The 22,341-nt window shown below is 40.8% G+C and overlaps 1 protein-coding gene across 1 annotated transcript in view; it reads left to right on the top strand.

The window, feature by feature from the left end:
- The window catches only part of MND1 (meiotic nuclear divisions 1), a 50,252-nt gene that overhangs the window by 3,114 nt on the left and 24,797 nt on the right, over window positions 1–22,341 (top strand). The window contains exons 2-4 of the mRNA XM_045831600.1: window positions 1,965–2,030; window positions 8,016–8,073; window positions 10,996–11,144. Coding sequence (XP_045687556.1) covers window positions 1,965–2,030; window positions 8,016–8,073; window positions 10,996–11,144 — 273 coding nt within the window. The remainder of the gene's footprint in view (window positions 1–1,964; window positions 2,031–8,015; window positions 8,074–10,995; window positions 11,145–22,341) is intronic.

The raw sequence follows: 22,341 nt of genomic DNA, 5'->3' as shown, positions 1-22,341 counted from the left end.
TGCTTAGCTCTCCATGTTTCCATGGTAGAAGTTGAGGTGGGGAGGGGCACCTGTGAGAGTGGATCGGGGCCAGGCGATACAGAGCCTTTGTAGGTCACTCCTGGGGTACTGGGTGCTTCCGGTGGTGGGGAGCTTTCGATGGAAGGCTTTTGACAGTGCAGAACGCGGACTGGGAGGTTGAGATGAAGTGTGCTGGGGCCCTGCAGGTACGTCGCAGGAGGCAGATACCGAAGGCCTGAGTTGAGGTAGAGGTGGTGGGAGCAGAGCAGGCAGTGTGACGAAGCAACCTGGGATGACTGCTGGGCCCCTGCTCTGGCTGGGGTACCATGGTGGTGTCTAACTGAACTCGGGATCTAGGACAGCAGGTCTGGGGCATAGACAGGGGAGGGGAGGAGTTCAGTGTAGGCCTGCTGAGTTTGAAGTGTGGCCAGCAGGCAGGTAGGTACAGGAGATCAAAGCTCAGGAGCACACTCAGGGACTCTTCTGGAAAGATTTCAGGACTCCGTGTGTTAGTGAAAACCATAAAGGCCGGTGACATCAAAGGGAAGGTGTGAGGAGGAGAGGGCAGCTCTGAAGAGCCCTGGGGGGCTGCAGTGTGGAGAGTAGACAGAGAAAAGGGGGGGAAACATAAACTTGAAGGCTACTTCTTTCACCCGCACGACTCATCAAGGAGCACGGGATAATTTCGTTGCTGTGAAGGTGAGCTCGCGGGTTTCTAGGCTCTGCAAGCGGAAGAAAGACTCATCCTCGGGTATAGGTTCAGAACGGCGATCCCAAACCCCTCTCTCCCTGTGTCATGGGCTCTCGTGTTCTGGTGGAGGTTTTGGTTGGAGAGGGTCAGTCTTTCATTATTGTTTTATTTATGTCTGCTTTTTAAGTGGTATAAAGCGTTTTCAAATTTTTTATGTGCGATTTCTGAGAAAAATGCAGATCTTAAACGTTAGTGCAGAGTCCTCTGTTAGAGTGCTAGAGATGATTATTCTCTCCTGTTGTTTTCTGTGAGTCTCTGCACTGAGGAGATCTGGCTTTTCTTCTGCCCTTTTTATTTTGGACTGCATGTACAATATATAGTAAAGTTTATTAACATACATTTTAGTTACATAGTATCTTACTTCAAGTTGGCTCGAAGAATAATAGTAACCTGAAGGAGGCTCCATTGCCTACTTGGGTAGGTTTTCCTTTCTCCAGCCCACCCTCGGCAATGCCAGACGACTGTCTTCCTAAACTGCAGTTCTAACACGGTCACTCTGCTTTAGAAAGTGCGTGGTAGCTCTTCATTGCCTAGAATAGAGTCCACTCTCTTCGGCTGGACAGTCAGCCGTCCAGCATCTGACCACAGACCACCTTTCTCACCTCACCTGCCACTCCCTCTTCTTCCTGTGCCATACAGAAGTCATCCACGGTCTTTCTGGAGCATTCTGTGCCTTAACATTGTGCCTGCGCGTGGTCAGTGATCTGCCCAGGATGCCTTTCTCACCATTTCTCACCTCCCCAAAATCCTTCTCGTGCCCGGCTGTCCTAGCGAACTCTCCTCCCTCCTCAGGTGCAATCAGCTCACTCCAGCCACTCCGAGGAGTAGTTCCTTCTGTTCTGTGAGACAGTCTGTGTGTGTTACACGTCTGTTCATCAGTTGTATGTAGTTATACCTGTTTGTCTTCTTTGAGACATTGTAAGTCTTTTGAAGGTAAACACAGTGATTTGTCATTGGGTCACTTGATAAATAATGAATTTCTACAAAATGCCAGGCTCTCTGTCTCAGTCAGTTTTTATTGTGCTGGCTGCACCTCCCACAGCTCGGTGCAGTAAGTAAAATAGTCAGAATCAGTCCATAGGCCTGGCCCTGAGTGTTGTCAAACCTGTTGGTGTCAGACAAGCTCATTCATAAAATTTCTGATATTTTGGACCAAGTCCTTTTAAACTGCAGTGTTTAAAAATACAGTTTGGTTTTTGTTTTTGTGCTTTAGTCAAAGAAGAAAGGACTGAGCGCGGAGGAGAAGAGAGCCCGCATGATGGAGATTTTTTTTGAGACGGTAAGTCGTTTTCCCTAAGATGTTTAGTATTTTGCATAATTTTTCCTTACACTTATGTCATCCAGTGTTAACCGTACCTTTTTTATTCACTGATACTCACCAATTTCGTGAAGAATGAATAAAATTCTGCAAACATTTGTGGCACTTATGAGCTGTGAGGCACGAGAGGACCTTGCCCCAGCGTTCCCAGGGCGTCTCCTACCCCAACGCCCCTGCACGGCACACCCAGAACTCTCTGAGGCACATTGGATTGCGTCCTCTTTCTGCCTGCAGATAATGAGAATAGCGCACCTCCACCGAGTGTCTCCTAAGCCACTTGACGTAGTCACTTGGTGTGGTTTATCTGATTGCATCCTTTTTAACTCTATGGGAACAGTACTGTTGTTATCATTCTCATTCTACAGATCTGGACATTGAGATACAGCTTAAAACACTAGCCCTGGATCTCAAGAAATAGAAGAGATGATAGTACGAGGATTTAAACCCAGGGGGCGTCATCTGACTTGAAAGGCAGGGCTGAACACTGCCTCTTTGCATTTATAAAGCAGTCTATGGTGTAACACATATGTGATGGTACATAGGCCTCCTTAATTTTTCTGCTTATTTGTGTCTGCCAGAAACAGGAAATGTTTTGAAGTTTCCTCTCCTAAGTGGCAGAGCCAGGATCCAAATTCAGCCACTTGGCTCTGAAGCCTGTTTTCTGTACCAGGCTGCTATACAGGGGCTTTTCTTAGCTTCCAGGATAAAGTCCATGCCTTTGACCTATGAAGAACATGCACTTGGGACTTAGCTCACTACCTGACTGGACCTTCAAAGTCTGGTCTGGCCCCAACCTACTGGCTATTTTCATTGTATATTAATGTGAACAAGATGGGGGAAATGGCAAAATAGAATGAAATTCTATAGAATAGAATATGAAATTAGTAAGTAGTGCTCATCCTTGGCATTTTCATTGTCATAATGCTGATTCTCAGTAAAACAAGTGAAATATTCTGGATTCATCTTTTCTTTTTTAATAAAGATTTTATTTACCTTTGGAGAGAAGAGAAGGGAGGGAGAAGGAGAGGGAGAGAAACAGCATGTGTGGGAGATATATCCATCAGTTGCCTCTTGCACACCCTCACCTGGAACCTGGTCTGTAACCCAGGCGTGTGCCCTGACTGGGAATCGAACTGGCGACCTTTTGGTGTGCAGGCCCATCCTCAATCTACTGAGCCACACCAGCCAGGGCAACCTTTTCCTTTTAAACTATTTGCCCTCTAGGTGTGATCTTACTGATCTCACATACGATGACTGACTAAAAATCATTGGCAGTTCAAAACAGACTATCATATTAATGAGGATATGATTAGGAAGATAGATTGATGAAGTTTATACATGAGGATTATAATTATTTGTTCTGCTGAGTTGAAATATTTTCCTTATGGTCTCAGAGCAAGAAAAGTAGATTTAATTCCTACCAGGCAGTGGCAAGTTGGGGAGAATGGTGAGGAAATTATTTTGTCCTTTCTGATATTGTTAGAATTTTCTCAAATATCAAAATTGGCTATTTGTAATTGCAATGTTCTTCAATTCTACTCTTAATTACAGTCATGCACAGCTTAACGATGGGCTCCATTCCAGGAAGTGCTTTGTTGGGTGATGTTGTTGTTACAGAAACTTAGGCAGTAGAGCCCACTACACGCCTAGGCTACATGGTGCAGCCCATCGCTCCTAGGCTACAAGCCCCTGCAGCTCGCTGCTGTAGGAAAGAACGTGATGGAATCAAGCACAAGAGAAAATGATGCAACAGGCACAGTAAACACGAGATATATGAGGCTGCTGCCAGCATAGCATAGCATAGCATAGCATACTGTTTTACAGCAAAGTTTTTTTTTTTATGAACAGAAAGAGTACACTCTAAAATAATGGTAGAACGTTCAGTATAGTAAACACATAAACCAGTAACAGTCCTTACTATCATCATCAAGGATTATATTACTGGACAGAATTGTATGTGCTCTACTTACATACAGCTGGCAGCACAGTGGGTGTTACCCTGGCCTTTCCGCAGCCTGTGAGTAGTGCTGGCACTACTGGGACGGCAGCTGAACGTCACTGGGCGATAGAAATTGTTCAACTCCATTATAATCTTATGGGACATTGACCGAAGTGCCATCATGCAGTACATGACTGTAATTGTATTAATTGGTGGATTGATTGGTTTCAGTTCTTATATTCCTATATATGTTCATTCATATGGTATGTGTGTATATATATATACACACATATATATTTGAAGTTGCGAATGTACTAGAGAAAGAATTCTTTGACTGTCACATTTAAGAAGAACGTGGGAGCAGTATAACTCAATGATAAAGAACTTGTACCTGAAGTCTGTTTCACCTAATAGCTTTGTGATCTTAAGAAAGCAATTTGACCTAAGTATCAGTTTCCTCATCTATTAAGGAGGATGACAATAATGGTACCCAGCTCACAGTGTTGTTACAAGAATTAGATGAGATAATGTGTAAAACATTGCAATGCCTAGGTCATAAGAACTTAATGAAAAGTTATCTAGTGATATCTTACACATTTTTGGGGGTTTTTTTTTTGTTTGTTTTTTTGGTAAGGGCTAGAACCATTGTGTTCATCTCTCCTTTATTATGTTCCTTTAATGCTGGGGAGAAATAATATATACTTGTCCATTTTCTGTGTCCATTTAAACGATCACATTTTAGTTCTGCGGCTAGTTCTTTGCAAGCTCATTTACGAACACAGCAACCACACTGGGGCAGCCGCCACATCAGGGGCTCTTCCTTGATGCCCACATGTAGGCAGATGTCTCCAGGAGGACGTGACCTGTTTCCAGGAAATCTACAGTGTTTGCAAATAGGTTTGATTCATTGATTTTTTAATGTGTTGGAGGCCTAAATCCGGTAATTCATTGCATGTTCTCTGAGACCCTAATGTGTTATTTTTAAACAGTTTATTCCCAGTGTGCAAAAATTGGTTTCACATCCTAAGACCAACGACTTAGTATTTTCCTTAATTTACTAAATCTTAAGTTTAGTGAGATGATGTTACTTTTTCTACCATTTTATTATGAAAGGTGAAAGAATTTTATAGTGATACTTGTGTGTTCCACACCTAAATTCTACCATTAACATTGTACTCTACTTGCTTCATCACATATATGTTCACCTGTCCACTCCTTTATCCATCCATCAGTCTGTCTTGGGGAGGTGTGTGGAATGTATACAGGCTTTAGTGAATACTGTCTTCTCATCGGTATTTTTCTTTTCAGTTTCTAAATAGTACCTCAGATGAACAGAAGTTTTAAATTTTTGTGAAGTCTAATTTTCATCCTATTGAAGTTGCCCGTTCAAGTTTATTTTGGAAGGAATAGATCCCAGATTTTCATAACAATAATCACAATAATTCTCTTCTAATTACTGAATATTTCTGTCTTAAATATTTCACTTTGTTTATCCGAATCTTTTTCACCACTTCAACCAAAGCTTATTACAAAAAGAAAGGTGTAATCATAAGGTTAACACCCTGCACGTGTGGATTCCCATAGTTTTTGCTTTGGTGGACATGCGACCCGTGTAGATGAATGATTGATGGGCAGCCGTGAGTTATCTGATTTTCCTGTTGTTTAAGTGTAGCTCTACCATGAAACTCACTGTAAACAAGTCTTGACAGTTGCCTCTTGTGCTTTCAGTTAGAACTGCTGAATATGTAATGTATACTGTATGGTAAGCAAGTACTGTTAGTGTTTTTTTTTAGTTTATGCAAAACTCTGTTACCTGCTTTGGGTTGTGGTTCAACTTCATGTTTACAATCCTCAGTGTTCAGGTTTTTGCTGGGGCTAGAACAGAGAATCATGTACTTACAAATACACGTGATAGGTGTATACATTACTACACAGAAAACTTTATGGCTTTGAAATCACAGCATTTTTTCTTCCTTATTTTCCATGAACACCTCTAACTTAGGGACATTGTTGTCTTATCTCAAATTTGAGATCAGTTTTAGCCATCCTCTAATAAAGGATCGTATTTTCAAGGATATGGCCCAGAAATGGGTTTTAAGATTATTTTTACTTATTTATTTATTGTCGTTTTCTTTTTTCTTTTTTTATTGTTGTTCAAGTACAGTTGTCTCCATTTTCCCCCCACCACACTCCCCACCCCCACCTCCCACCCTCGATCCTACCCCCCTTTGGCTTTGTCCATGTGCCATTTATACATGCTCCTTGATGACCCTCCCCTTTTTTCCCCCTTGATCCCCCTCCCCTTATTTTTATTGCATTTTTTCCATTACCCCTTAAACCCCTCTCCTCTCCCAGCAGTCGCCACACTGTTGTCCATGTCCATGAGCCCTTATTCCTTTTCGCTTGATCCCTCCACCCACATCCCCCACCCCATAGCTGTCAGCCTGCACTCCATCTATGAGTCTGTCTCTGTTTTGCATGTTAGTTCAGTTTGTTCTTAGACTCCATTTATAAATGAAGTGATATGGTATTTGTCTTTCTCTGACTGACTTATTTCACTTAGCATAATGTTCACCGGGTCTATCCATACTGTCGCAAAGGGTAAAATTTCCTTTTTTACGGCCCAGTAGAATTCCATCGTGTAAATGTCCCATAGTTGTTTTTTCCACTCATCTACTGATGGACACTTGGGCTGCTTCCATTTCTTGGTGATTGTAAATAATGCTACAATGAACACAGGGGTGCTATGTTCTTTCAAATTAGTGTTTTGGATTTCTTTGGATGTATTTCCAGAAGTGAGATCACTAGGTTGAAAGGCAGATCCATTTTTAATTTTTTGAGTTATCTCCATACTGCTTTTCACAGTGTTTGCACCAGTCTGCATTCCCACCAATGGTGCAAAAGGGTTCCCCTTTCTCCTTATCCTCACCAGCACTTGTTTGTTGATTTATTGATGATAGCCATTCTGACAACTGTGAGGTGATATCTCATTGTGGTTTTAATTTGCATTTCTCTGGTGATTCATGCATGATGTTGAGCATCTTTTCGTATTTTTAATAGCCATCTGTGTGTCCTCTTTGGAGAAACGTCTGTTCAGGTCCTTTGCCTATTTTTCAATTGAATTGTTTGTTGTTTTGGGGTTGTTTTTGGTGTTGAGTTTTATAAGTTCTTTATAAATTTTGGGTATTAACCCCTTATCAGACGTATTGGTGAGTGTGTCCTCTCATTCCCATTCTGGCACTTAAAATCAATGTCAGAGAAGCTGGATTATCTCTTGTTAACAAATAGTTCATCTTAACTAGTTGTTATACTTCAATGGAAGGTGTTCTCCAGGGACTTTAAGAATTGTATGTTCAAGCCCTGGCTGGTATAGCTCAGTGGACTGAGCACAGGCCTGTGAACCAAAGCATCACCGGTTTGATTCCCAGTCAGGGCACATGCCTAGGCTGTAGGCCATATCCCCAGTATGGGGTGTGCTAGAGGCAACCATACATTGATGTTTCACTCCCTCTCTTTCTCCCTCCCTTCCCCATCTCTCTAAAATAAATAAATACAATCTTTAAAACTATATATATATTTCTTTAGCCCTGGCTGGTGTAGCTCAGTGGATTGAGCATGGGCTGTGAACCAAAGGGTCACTGGTTCAGTTCCCAGTCAGGACACATGCCAGGTCCCCAGTAGGGGCCACATGAGAGGCAACCACACATTGATGTTTCTCTCTCTCTCTTTCTCCTTCCCTTCCCCTCTTTCTAAAATAAATAAATAAAATCTTAAAAAATGGTTAAGATCGTAAATTTAAAAAAAAAGAATTGTGTATTTATACAAAACCTGTCCATTTTAACTCCTATTGAAGATACTCGCGGTTTCTTCTAGCTCCAAAATGCTTAATTCTGTTGCACTATTCCTTTCCAGGCACAGTTTTTTAATACAATGTTTTATGAACATACTTATGATAAATATATAGTATAAAAGCATGTTTTACATCTCTGAATTTTTTTTAAAAACAGAAAGATGTATTCCAATTAAAAGACATGGAGAAGATTGCTCCCAAAGAAAAAGGCATTAGTAAGTATCAAAGGCGTTTGGGGACATTAAGGGAAATATCGGCCGTCTTTCCTGCTATGGTCTTTCATTTTACAGAAATATAAATTCTGGAGATGAATGTTTGTAAAAGCCCTTACATGATGTCCTTGGGCTACAGCCACGATTCCTGTGTTTGGTGTATCCGCTGTAGGAAAATTAAAATGGAATATGCATGCATGCCTGTGGACACACAGGCACATATGTACATGCACAAATTCCACATTTATCTGTTTATGGGTATAATGTACTTCAAAAGTAAAAGCTGTTCACGTATGTTTTAATATTTGTTAAATGTGACTTTTTGTCTTTCCATGGCATATTAGTTTTCTGTGGCAGCAAATGATCACAAACTTGGTAGCTTAACACAATCGAAATTTACCTTCTCATAGTTCTGGAGGCCAGAAGTCAAAAATCCAGGAGTCCACCGGGCGGGCTCCTTTGGGAGGCTCCAAGGCAGAATCAGATCCATGGTTCTGTCCCTGCTCCCGGGGCTGTCTGCAGGGCTGTCTGCCGTGCCGCCTGCAGTGCCGCCTGCAGTGCTGTCTGCCGTGCCGTCTGCTGTGCTGTCTACAGTGCCCAGCGCACAGAAACGTCGTTCCAATCCCTGCCTCCGTCTTCACGTGGCCCTCCCCTCTGTCTTCTCCCCTTCCATCTCTCGGGAGGACACGTGTCATTGGATTTGGGGCCCATCCTAAATCCAGGATGACTTCTCCTTGAGATCCTTAATCATAACTGTACAGATGCCCTTAACGAACAAGGTCACATTCACAGGTTCTGGGGGTTATCCTTTGAGGGGTCACTGTTGAGCCCAGTACATATTATACATTTTTTTAAAAAAACTTTCCTGATTATAGAAACTACATGCTTATTTTAACAGATTTAGAAATTATAAGGGATGTAATGAAAATAAAACTTGTCCGTAATCTTTCTATTCCGAGACCACCGCTGTGAACACTCCGGTGTAGTCTGCTGTCTTATTCTTCGGGTCTGTTTGTCTTTGTGTGTGTGTGTTTGTCCATTTCACCGAGATGGAACTCTGCTGCACACACGGTTTTGTGCTCATGTATTTTTGTCACATGGCTTTTCATCATCCCCACGTACCTGTGTCACTTGCCTTGAAGAATGACGCCCAACAGCGGCATCTCCCCGTGTCTGAGTCTGTGAGCACCCACCGCGCCGTGATTTGCCGAGCCCGTTTCCTGTTGTTGGACATCTGGCTGGTTCCCAAACCTTTGCTGCTGAAAGGAATGGGTGATTAACATGCTATGCATAAATTTTTTCCTAAAAGGCTAGTTTTATAGAGCAGTTTCAGGTTCACGGAAAATTTGGGAGGAAAGTACAGAGATTTCTCCTATAATTCCTATCTCCTGCCCCCAGCGTGCGTAGCTTCTATTATCAACCTCACGCACCAGTGGTACATTTGTTACAGTTATGAACCTGCAGTGACACAGCACAATCCCCGAAAGTCCATAGGTGACACTAGGGTTCACTCTCGGTGGTGTACATCCTGTGGGTTTGGACAAACACACGACGACACAGGCCTTCACATGGTGTTGTACAGAGTGTCCCCACTGCCCGAAGAGTCCTCCGTGCCCTGCCTGTTCATCCCTTCCTCTCCCCCTCAAACTGTTTCCACGTCTCATGACTTCAGAAGGAAATAGAATAGAAAATAGAGACTTGTGTAATCTTAGGCTTTTTATATGTATTCTCAAATTACGTCAGGAAAGGCTATACCAAATCAAACTCACATTCATTTTCCAGAACTGTGTTTTCACTTTAGAATTCTTTGACATTTTAGTTTAGTTTGTACTTCTTTACAATGAGGTTAAATGTTTTACGTATTTGGTGTCAATTTTATTTATTTATTACATCTTTAATTTTCTAATAGATTTTATTATATTTGGTGATCTGCTCTAAATCCGCCATGTAGAAAGTAAGAATTGTTCATGAATTTCAAACATTTGTGAAATATGACTTTTTATTTTAATGTGCTACTTTTAAAAACTTTTTTGATTTTTAAACTTACCCCTAATCATAATATCCAGTTTATTTATTTATTGTTTAATTTTTCATAATAGTTTTATTTTAGTTTTCTTAGCAAAAAAAAAGCAATACATGTTTATTGGAAAAAATAAGAAAATAAGCAAAAAGAAGGAAATAAAAATTGCTTCTTAGTCTGTCATTCAAAGGTAATCACTTTCACATTGGTGTATACTGTCTTTTAATTTTATTTTTTAATATAACACATTCTACATAATACATTTTGAATGTATGTATAGCATGCCATTAAACATTTTGTAGCATAAACTTAATAATTGCATAGTATCCCATCACAATCAAATATTTTTAAACGTCCAGTTATTGGACTGGTCTCAGCTTTTTGCTATTGAAAACAGTGCTTTGACAAGAACCCTTATGGGTGTCCATCACTATTTTCTTTGGCTGAGTGTATACAAGTGGCACTTCCACATAAAAGGCATGCGTAAAACCACACCTTTAGCTCCGTGCCGCCGTGGGTTTTCCACCCGTGTTCAGAGCACCCATTTCCCTGAGTCCTTTAGTGTGACTTTCAGTGTTTTTAATTTGGCAGTCAAAACATCCTATCTCACTGCTGGTTTACATTTCTCTAACTATTAACGGGGTTGAACGTTCTCCCTGTTCACCGACCGTGCACATTTGTAGGTGCCCATTGCTATACTTTTGTTCTTCTATTGGAGAATTTGGCTTTTTTGTTACTATTTCTAAAAGCTTCTTATTTATTAACTCCTTTTAAAAAATATTTTATGGTTTATGCTGTTGCACTTGATGAACTTACTAACTCTTGATCTATAATATCTGTTGTATTTCCTGTTATTGGCCTTTTAATTTTATTTATAATAAATGTTTAAAAATTGTCTCTTTCAGCTGCCATGTCAGTGAAAGAAGTTCTTCAAAGCCTAGTGGATGATGGTATGGTGGACTGTGAGCGGATCGGAACGTCTAATTACTATTGGGCCTTTCCGAGCAAAGCTCTCCATGCGAGGAAACGGAAGTTGGAGGTTCTGGAGTCTCAGGTAAGCCACCGTGGTTAAAAATAATACATTTGCCTCATAGGAAATTCGTTACACTTAATCTTTTTATTTAATGGTTTCTGTTAAATTGTTCACATACATTATTTGACTTAATGTGTAAAGATATCAACGTCGCTTTCTCCCAAACAATATAAGGACCTGAGGCCCTGACCCACACGGCTCAGCTTGTTGGATGTTGTTCTGCAGATGAAAAGGTTGCTGGTTCAATTTCTGTTCAGGGCACAAGCCTGAGTTGTCGGTTCGGTCCCTGGCTGAGGTTTCTCTCACACAGCAATGTTTTTCTTCCTCCCTTCCCTTCACTCTAAAAATAAATAAAATCTTAAAAATATATATATATGTACATCTTAGGATGTCTTAACCTTCATCTTCCCACGTACCATGATATTGTGTTCTAGTATTTTAGTTCCTTTTTAGGTTTGTAGAAGAATCGATGGCAAGGAACAGAGAGTTCCCTGAAACCCACCCCCACATCCCTACCAAATACAGTTTCCCCCATTATCCTGTTTTGTGTTAGTTTTTGTGTGGACATATGCTTTCATTCATCTTGGGAATTGCTGAGTCAGATGATAATATGTTTCATTGTTTGAAGGACTTCCAGACTGTTTTCTAAAGCAGCTGCGCTCTTCTGCATTCCCATCAGCAGTGTATGAAGCTTTCACCACTTTCGCACGGAAACTTGTCATTACCTGACTTTCTGATTGGTGGGTGTGAAGTGGTATCTCATTGCTCTGATCTCCACTTCCCTGATGACTAAGGATGTCGAACATCTTTTCATGTGTTTACTGACCATTTGTGTATCTTTCTTAGAGATCTATCTGTTCAGATCTTTTGCCATGTTTCATCTCTTAAACGTGATGCTGCATTTTTTTCCTGTGAGGACACAACATGTGTATTTATCACTCAGCAATTTTTTTAAATGGTTATGCAATTAAAAACTTCATGCAGGCAATTTACTTTTAGGCCTTACTGTGTCTGTCTGTCTTCATGAGTTTTTGTTCTGGCTTCCTTCCTCTTTGTAAATTCCTTCCTCCTTCATTTCTACTTAGCCATTTCTAAACATCTCTCCTGAGAAACCTTGAACTCCCGTAGCTTAAGGATACATACCACAGATTTTTCTCTTCTTTTAACTTTTCACACGTATATGTGTTCTCTTCTTGGTTAGTTTTTAAAATAACTTTATTGAGGAACCATTGACAAACAAAATCTGCCTGTATTTAAAGTTTATAAACTGGTAAGTTTTGCCATATGTATGTGTTCATGAAACTATCACCCCAGTCAGGATAATGACTTACCTGTCACCCCAGAAAGTTTTTTTATTCCCTTTTTCAGCTTTTCTCTTCCGCCCTTCCCTGCGCTGTTCCCCTGCCCCCACCCCCAGGCAACTACTGGTTTGCTCTTTGTCACTATGCATTAGTTTATCTTTCCTAGAGTGTTCTATAAATGGAATCATACAGTCTGTCCTCTTTTTCCTGGCTTATTTTACTCAGCATAATTATTTTAAGATGTATCTATGTTGCTTATATATTCATCATTTGTTTTTATTGTTGAGTGGTCCTCCATTGTATGCATGTACAATAGTTTGTTTACCTGTTGATGGACATTCGGATTTTTTGTTTGTTTTAGTTTTGGGTTATTAGAAATAAAGCTGCTACGAATATTCATATACAAGTCTTTGTATGAATGTTTGTTTTCATTTATGGTTGGAAAATAACCTTGGAATGAAATAGTTGGATCATATGGTAGGCGTATGTTTAACTTTTTAAGAGATTGGCAAACTGTTTTCCATAGTGTTATATGATTTTATATTCCCACTAGCAATGCGTGAGAGTTCCAGTCCCTCCACATCCTGATTAATGCTTGGTACGATACCCATTCTAAAACGTGTATCGTGATATCGCGTGGTTTTACTTCCCATTTCCCTGTTGACTAGTGTTGAGCATCCTTGCATGAGTTCCTTATGTCACCCATGTACCTTCACGGATGACGTGCCTGTACAGATCTTTCTGTCTCTTAAAAAATTGAGTCGTTTTTATTACTGAGTTTAGACAGTTCTCTGTACTTAATGGATATAAATTCTATCTCAAATAAATGCTTTCCAAATGTTTTTCTCCCAGTCTGTAGTTCATCTTTTTATTTTCTTAACTGTTTTGAAGAGCAGAAGTACTTAATTTTGATGAAGTCTATTTTATCAATTTGTTTCTTTATGGTTGGTGTTTCTGGTGTTATAACTTACTTTCTTCCAGGCAATTATTCATGCCTGAACTTGGGTGTAACAGGTGCTCATTAAGCATTTCTTGGTTGATTTCACATGACCGAGAAACTGTGACTTTGAGGAAAAAGGCCAAATGTACGTTTTTCATTTCCTCCCCTCTGGATTTAGCATAGTCTCAACTAAGCAAGCAGAGGAGCTTGGCAAACATTAATAGGAATAAGCAAGAGATTCTTGCTAGTATGCTAGTATATGAATGTACTTCTAAAAAGTAAGCACAATATGTTTATTTATACCGAATGGTTGAGGAATAGGATGTTCTAATTAGTTACTGTCAATATACTCCTCCCTGCTGGTCTGAGAGTTGGCATCCAATGTGTTCTGTGACGCACCCCTCTCTCCCCACCCTTGTTTGCAAACTGGAGGTCAAAGCTTAACCTCACATGCCTGTTCAGAAACCAGAGGTCAAGTCAGGGGCTACCACATAGGTAATGTGTTTAGTATCGTCCGTTTTAAGCACTCCAGAAGTAGATGAGTGAGATTCCGATACGTCATTTGTAAAAGGCTGATAGCTGTTGGCGTTTGTTATCAAGTAAGCAAACAAACAAACAAACACCCAGTGCCATTTCACTGATCTAAACCTACTGTATTCTTTCCCCAAACTTGGAGAAGTCATGTCGATGGCATACTCTGCCCCCTCAATCATGGCTCTGAAGATGGCTTATTATTTTAGAGAAGCGATACGGCTTAATAGAAAGATAGGTAGAAATCAGGCATGGATTTAAGTCAGGTTTCACTTCTTACTAATTGTGGGATCTTGGAAAAATTTCTTTAAAGTCTCAGTCTCGCAATTTGTAAGAGAGAGATTATACCAGTTTCAAAGGGCTGTGGTGCAGCTTTAAGTGACACGTGTAAAGTGCCTGGTGGAAGTAGGCACTTAGCATATGGAGGCCACAGATTCAGTCACATTAGTACGCATCCAGGAGTGTGTGCTGTAAGTTTATGTGTTCAGTCGAAACGGGTCAGGGTCTGCTATGTACAAAACATTTTACCAGATATGAGAAAAAGTAGAATTCAAAATCCACGCTTGGTAAGAAAGAACTTGTAACCTGCTCTGAAGCTAATATACATACACACGGAAGAGCTGAAAGTGTTACATGGCTAATTGCTTGAATGAGTTGTGGAGATAAAAAATGCTGCAGGAGATGGTGGGACTTATATAAAGATGGAAGGCACTCAGTTAATGTTGAATTGAACCAGATTCCAAATTCAAGGTTGCACTGAAGGATCCCTTTATTCAACACATTGCCAAAGTAAAATGTGAGTTTCCTTTGAGTTTCTTGTTAATTACTTCCAGATTAGAGAGAGGGAGGACTCTTAATTTCTTTCCCCCATCAATCTCTTCTTTGGTTCTGCCAGTGATTTCAATTATGTGCAGGAATGTATTCGTTTCTTGAGAATAGACATTTTTGTAGTAGATCTGAAAATTAAATCAGGAAACACATTTTTTTCTCCCTTTTTTTTTTCAGTTGTATGTATTGACCATTATTAAAGACAGTCCAAAAAAAGCCTCATGATTATAATTTAGGTTTCTTTTTAACATTTGCTAAGCTAGCAAACAAGCCATTAGTTGTGTGTGGGGAGATTTAACTACTAATACTTCTACCGATACTTACTGTGTGGCTGTTCTCTGCATGCACCGTGACAAGTTCTTTGGGCGATATAAAATAATGGAGTATGTATTTCATGTTGAGATGATTTACACTTTACTTGGTAGTGTAAGGTAAATAGCATATGTAGTTAACTTTTTATGAAAAGACATAGTTAATTTTTTACGAAAACTTAATTAATTGTGTAAAATTCAATTATATGAGATCAATGCCGAAGACTATTTTTGCTACAGGTCCTGATTGTTACACGAATTTAGAGGATGGTAAGATTTTTCTAAATCCCTATAGTTAAGGGACACTTCTTAGAAACAATTACTTTGAGCAGAGATTGTAATAGATTTAGGTGGGTGGGAGAAATTACGAGGGGGGCCGAGGAGGCCACTGATGCTTACGTTATAACGACAGCCAGAATGTATTGAGCACGTAGCCGGGCACCGTTCTAAGAGCTCATCTTCGTTACTTCGGACTGCTGTAACGAAATACCACAGGCCGGGCAGCTTATAAAAGGCAGAAACTTATTTCTCACGGTTTTGGGGACTGGTCAGGTAGGAGTCCTCTCTGGGTTACTGATTCCTCAGTTTACAAACCTCACGTGGTGGAAGTGTCTCGGCATCTCTCTTTGGTTCTGCCAGTGATTTCAATTATGTGCAGGAATGTATTCGTCTCTTGAGAATAGACATTTTTGTAGTAGATCTGAGAATTAAATCAGGAAACACATTTTTCTAAGAGCTCATCTTCGTTACTTCAGACTGCTGTAATGAAATACCACAGGTTTTGGGGACTGGTCAGGTAGGAGTCCTCTCTGGGTTACTGATTTCTCAGTTTACAAACCTCACGTGGTGGAAGTGTCTCGGCATCCCTTTTATAAGGGCACTAACCTTATTCACAAAGACTTTACCCTCAGACTTAAGCACCTTCCAAAGGCCCCTCCTACTAATGCCATTACCTTTTGGGGTTAGGACTTCAATATATGAATTTGAGGAGGACACAAACATTCAGATCATAGCAGAGCTTTTACATGTTTTATGTCATTTGATTCTTACAACTGCATGAGGTGGGTATTAACTCCATTTTGCACGTGAAAAGACTGAGGCACCAGAGGTTAAACAACTTGCTGGAGGTGACAGCATTAGTGGAGGGTGAAGCAGGATGCAAATCCAGGCATTCTGTCTCCATAGTCCTTGCTCCAGACAACAGATAAACAAAACATTAAAGCAAATTGCATTCAGTGAATTGTTGGTGACCAGCGTGCAAAGAATGTGCAATTTTTTTGTTGTATAGTAATGGGAGAATAAGAGTAGAAATTAGATTGAGGGCCTATTTGGGGATGTTTTAATGGTTGGTTTGATTTTTATCATATACACCAAGGAGGGAAAGTTGAAAATTTTCTTGCCAGATTATTTTTATATTTTTTCCTGATCTAATTAGAAGCTTAGAAAATAGTGCCATTACATTATAATATTAAGCACAAAAAATTTCTCCCTCTTTGTATGTAGCATAGTATTACTAATATTGCTGAAAATATATGATTTTCTGCAAAGCTGAAATAAATATTTGGGTTGGGTAGAAAAAGTTGTTAAGCTAGATTCTCTAAATAGCTGTTACACAGATGCATTCCTGAAGTCCATTTACATAAATTAATAACTTTAATGGACAAGAAAAGCTTTATGTGGAGATGAACAAAATGGTAGTATATGTTTAAATCTGTTAGTTCTTCTGACATATATGTAAATATGTTACAATATTTGGGTGATTGTAGAAATAGCCGTTTGGCTCAACAGAAAGTATAAACTATCAGATCCTTTTCTCATGTCATTGTTGTGATTTTGTTGTGAATTTTTGTGTGACTTAAAATGTAATTCTAGTGTGGAACTCCCAGGCGAAATGGCATTGCTCCCTGTCCTGAAGAGTGTATGGAACTTGTTAAAGGTCAAGAAATGATTTTTTTTTTTTTTGACAACCATTTAAGAGTCTTGGCTGAAACTTGCTAATTATCTCAGTGTGATAATGACTTTCAGTTACTGTGTGTGTGTCCGTGGTTTTTCTGAACATTTTTCATACGGATAAACAAGACAGGGTGTGTTAGGATAAATAACTCTTCCCATCATCCTCTGATTTTCTGCCTTTCTTTGCCCCTTTCAAAGAGCTTTTAACAATGAAGGAACAGTCTTAACGTCAAGGGAATGACTCGGAGCAGTGTCGCTGCTGTTGTGTTTGACGTGCTGCTGAAGTCACTGGCAGTCTGGGAAATAACTGACCACTGCCGATTAGAAATGCCCTTTTTTAAGTCTTTCACAAAAGCACTAGACTTTTCCCAAAAGGAACAGCATTTCAGTATGCTTTTGCTTCTGTGTTCTTGTCCCTACCCTTGCTTCCACACTGCGTTCTGACTGGCCTACTCCTTCTCTTTGCTGCAGCAGCACCCTGAACCGACTCCGGTATGCCACACCCTGCTACGTGTTAGTTTGCCCAGCCCCATCTCTGAGTCCTCAGTACCTAGTAGCCCAGTCCTTGGCGTATGGCAGATACTTGAGATGTGAATGAGAATGAAAGGAGATGAGGCAATGATAACCATCTACTAATAACCATCCACTGATTCAGAGAATTTCATTAGTGCTGCAAAATAGTGTATAGCAGTTTTTAACTGATTTTTTATTTTAAGGGTCAAAATGATAGAAATCATACTCTTTCTTTTGTTTTCTTGCTCTGCTAAGATCATCCGTAGTTCTTCATCCAAGTTCTGGTTTCAAACCCATTTATTACCAGTGGAAAGTAGTGAAGGAGCAGATTTTCTAGGAGTTGGTTTACATTTTGACATCGGCATTAAGCTGGATTTCAGATATAGTGTATTGGTTTTGGAAGACACTAATAGATTCTTAGGATAATTAAACAAATGTTTTTCCAGTGTTTAGAAATGAGTATAGAGAATTTTCTATTGCTGAAATTAAATGAATAAAGAATAGGTTTGCCGTTGGACTGTGTGGATGGACAACTTGAAATGTTTTTGAAGAAAAATAGGCATTACCTCTACTGAAATTCTTTGAGGTCAGTAATTGTTTAGTGAATGCCTGCCCTGGTAGGCACTGTGACCGATGAGAGGGACATAAGAGTAAATTAGTAGTTGCTGTCCTCCAGGGCCTCACAGCCTGGTGAGACACACGTGCCAACGAATCATCGCAGTATGTGCGATGTGTGCAGGAGAGTGGTGCAGGGGGGTACCCCTGCTGAGGAAAGGCTTCACAGTTAAGGAGGGAGAGAGTTAAGTTGGTTCTGGAGACACGTATGGGAGATGATAAGGTAGTTAGGGTGCAGGGCGTTCTGGGTACAGAGGCCAGCATGGTAAGGCAGTATCGTGTAATGGTATAAGAGTGGATGCTAGACCCAGATTGCAAACTCAAATCCAACTTCCTCCATTTAGTAGAAGCTTCTTATACTTCTGTTTTCTCATCTGCCAAATGTTGCTAATTTTTTACTTCCTAAGGTAGTTACGACAATTAAATGTTTTATGCAACTGCTTACAACAATGACTAATACGTAACACATGCTTTAGCTTGTGTTATCGTATGCAAAGATCTCCATCGTGGTGTGAGTGGGACGCCGTGGCGTGCGAGAGAGCCTTGAGTTGTGTTCGTGCCACTCCACTGTGCGTGCAGGATGCGTGAGCTGTAACTAGACCCGGAGCCGGGTGCTGGTAATGAAGGGCTCTGTGTATCTGGGCTGAAGACTTCTGAGTAGGGGAGTGAGATCATGAGAGCCTTATTTCAGAAAGATGGTATGGAGGAGTGTGCGCTGTGAAAGCGTCCAGCTCAGAGATGATGAAGTCTTACACGAAGACTCTGGACCTCGGGTTGGGGGTAATGGACAGGCCGGGGGTGTTTAGGAGGTAGAGTCTGCAGTCATTAGTAGTGTACACTCTGGGTCTGTAAAGTTCAGATTTTAAAATAAGCAGACGGATTTTTATCTAAACACGGATTTCCCGTTTGTTGCCTGTCTTCGGGTGTGGATGGGGAACACATGCCATCTGTCTGTCTGTATTCTCTGAACGTGGGGGTCAGGTAGCATAGATTATGACAATAATTAAAATTCATGCTTAATTATTTCTATATATAGAAAGGCTGGATTTAGAAAAATCTAGATTACTGTAGTCATTACTAGTTAATGAAAATCATTTTTACTGTTGTATGTTGTGGACTGGAAGGAAGAGAAAAGCTGACCTGGAGATAACCTCCTAGACCAAGTACGCCGCCGTCAGGCAGAAACCGGGCAGTGCCGACCTGATTTACACGTTCACTCGTCAGCATTTATTAGGTCTCTGCGTGTCTCGGGCACCGCATTCTGTGCTGGCGGTGAACGTGATCAAGATATGCCTGCCTCAGAGGATGTCTGCCGTGCAAGCAAGGCACTCTACAAAAGAAAGCACAGGGAAGTACTGAGCTCTGCTCAGAAGGGGGTGATAAAAAGTTTCCTAGAAGAAAAGGTTTTTAAGGTGGGGAGATATATATATATATATATATATATATATATATATATATATATCACTGTTTAGTGGACAGGTTGGAGTTTGTTAGAGGAGCAAGAAGATCCACCCAGGACAGCATGTTAAAACACAAAGATATAAAATGAATGGCATTCAGAAAGCTGTGAACAATTTGGTGTGACTAGCGTGTGGGGTTACAGGAGGGGTAACAGCAGGTCATTAGGCTCGCCAGTGGCAGGAACAGGATTACGGAGAGCCTTAAAGCCAGGCCGAGGAGTCTGGACTTCATTATTCAGGATTGGGAAACCATCCAGTGGGCGGGCACTGAAGATAACTGCTGCAGCAGATGGGAGGCAGTGAGGACTGGAGACAGGCTGGTCAGTGAAGACGCCAGTTCAGAATTCTGGACCAGAGATGTCTAAGCCAAGACTATGGCAGTGGGGATGGAAGAAGGGGAGAGTCTTGAGAGGTATCAGTATATAGTAGCATCAACAGAGGTTAGAGACCAACTGGTTGTGGAAAAAGGGGAGAGGAAAAAATATATAGGTGGTTTGGGTGACTACGTGCATAGTGGTTTCAGAGTCTAGAAGACACAGAGCAGCAGGTTTGGGCGATGAGCTGAATTTCGAACACCCTGAATATGAGTTGCCTGTCTCTCTACATTTCTGTAGAGATGCTCAGTAGGGAGCCGAGTGGATGGAGGTGGATCTCAGTGCACAGGTATAGGCAGGAGATAAAGACGGGGAAATCAAAGGGATGGAAGTGGCAGTGGGAGCTTTGGGAGTAGATGAGACTTCCCAGGAAGAGTGTGCAGAGCGAGAAGGGAAAGGGACTGAGCACAGAACGCTGGGGATCGGCCCGGGATCCGTAGTATGGCAAGGGACGTGGCCTGGATTTGAGTCACTTTTCTTTGTTTCGGTAATCTTAACAAAAAACATATATTACCTCAACATGAGGCTGCACAGGCTTGTTAAATCTCACGGATGGTCATTCTTTTCAATGGTAGTTTTTCAAAAACGAGATTCTCACGGAAAGAAGACACTAACCCTTCTTTGTAATTAGGAAGACTGGAGTGTTATTTGTCTAGATTTATATCAACTAAGTATGTTAGCACTAGTTATTTCACATCAGTTTTCTGAAGTGCTAATCAGTGTCATCTCGACCATGTGTTGTGAATCTTACCTGACCCACTCTCGCGAGCTGAGAGGCTGGTGCTGCATGGAACACACTTTGGGAAATGCCGCCCGACTTGATGGGTGTGTTTCAGCAGAGAGGGCTGTTTCCTGCCTTAGGGCCGATGTCCGTTCCGTGTTGCTGCCTGCAACAGTCTTGCCAGTTGGCAAACCACATCCCAGCGTGTTCAAAGCTGTATTGATCAAATACTCCTGTGCAGAGTCTCTCCAAGAGCCCAACCCACAGTCCTTTTCCCTTAACAGCTCCCTCATTCCAAGGCACTTAAGTGCGGTGGTCAGCTTTCCGTTAGGGTGTATGTGTAGTGTCTACTTTAGGGATTTTCCATCTGTTCTCTATCCATTTAGCATACTTTAGATTTGTATCTCTAACATGACATTAGCAAGTGAGAACTTCTCAAGCCACAAAAACTATGTATTGTACTATTTTTAAATATTTACATTGGCATTTTTCTCTAATAAATGTAAAATGTATTCACTGTAGAAAAGGAATAAAGGAAAAAAGGTAAATTCCTTGCAATCCTATGATTTAAAACTAATTACTGTTGGTATTTTGATATATAGTCTTTCATCTTGTATGCATGAATCAGGATATTTTCAGCCACAAATAACAGAAAAGTAGATCCATATTGACTTAAATAATAGGGTTTTTTTTTTTACCTCACATAAGAAATTTAGAGAAGTGGGCTCTTTAAGGATTGGTTAATCTTGCCATACATTGGTGTCAGGTCTGGACTGGCTCCTCGGACATTTTTGGCTTTCTGTTTTGGGTGCAGGTAGCTAGGACACCTGCTCTGTCTTCCCTTGACAATGTCTAAAGCAGGAAGAGAGATGGACTTTCTTGAGAAGAAAGATGAGATCTTTCTTGAGAGATGGACAAGAAAGTCCATCTCTCTTTTACTGAGGAGGAAAATCTCAGAATGCCCCTTTCCCAAGTAGGCTGCCCCATGTGTCTCATGGGCCAGGTCTGAGGCGCATGCTCGAGGTGGAAGGGAAACCGCCTCAGTTCCCCCGTGAGACCGGGAGGGGCCTTTCTCTCTGAGCGCGCTGCCTTCCCAGTCTGAACAGAGTTGGAGTTTCGTGGGTAAAAGCTTTAGAGAGGCGACTACCAAGGCCTGCAAAATTTCATCGCTATGAATTTAAAAGTCATGTATTTTAAAGTGAATGTTTATTACTTCTCTCCATCATCTTGGATAATCAATAGTTAAATATATGTTTGTTGAGATCAAGTGGCTCAAAAATTGGGGATGGGTAGTAAATAGAGGAAGTATATAAACTGAGTGTTTTTATTAGTAAGTAATAAAAAGTAATACAAAGTTATAGTATTATAGCTGCGAAACGTGCCAATTTTTATGATAGGACTTAAGAGATTTACTTTGGATATTTGTTTGTTTTGCTTTTGTAGTAGGTAACTTTGGGCCAAGCTTCTAACCCTTCTCCCAGGAATCATTCTCCTTTGCTCTCGGAGCACCTTGCCGGATGAGTCTGAAAAACGAACTCCAGAACTACAGAATTGTCACTGCGCCCAAACACTCTTCGGTACTCTTTCATATGAGTTGCAGGTTTATGACAGCCATTCTTCCGTCACAACTGTTTTCTCCCAAAATCAGCCGTCCCAGGAAAGATTTTCTCC

This window comes from Phyllostomus hastatus, unplaced genomic scaffold, assembly GCF_019186645.2.
Source record: "Phyllostomus hastatus isolate PE091 unplaced genomic scaffold, TTU_PhHast_1.1 phas_contig_159, whole genome shotgun sequence".
NCBI lineage: Eukaryota > Metazoa > Chordata > Mammalia > Chiroptera > Phyllostomidae > Phyllostomus > Phyllostomus hastatus.
This window is presented reverse-complemented; position numbering and strand designations above follow the sequence as displayed.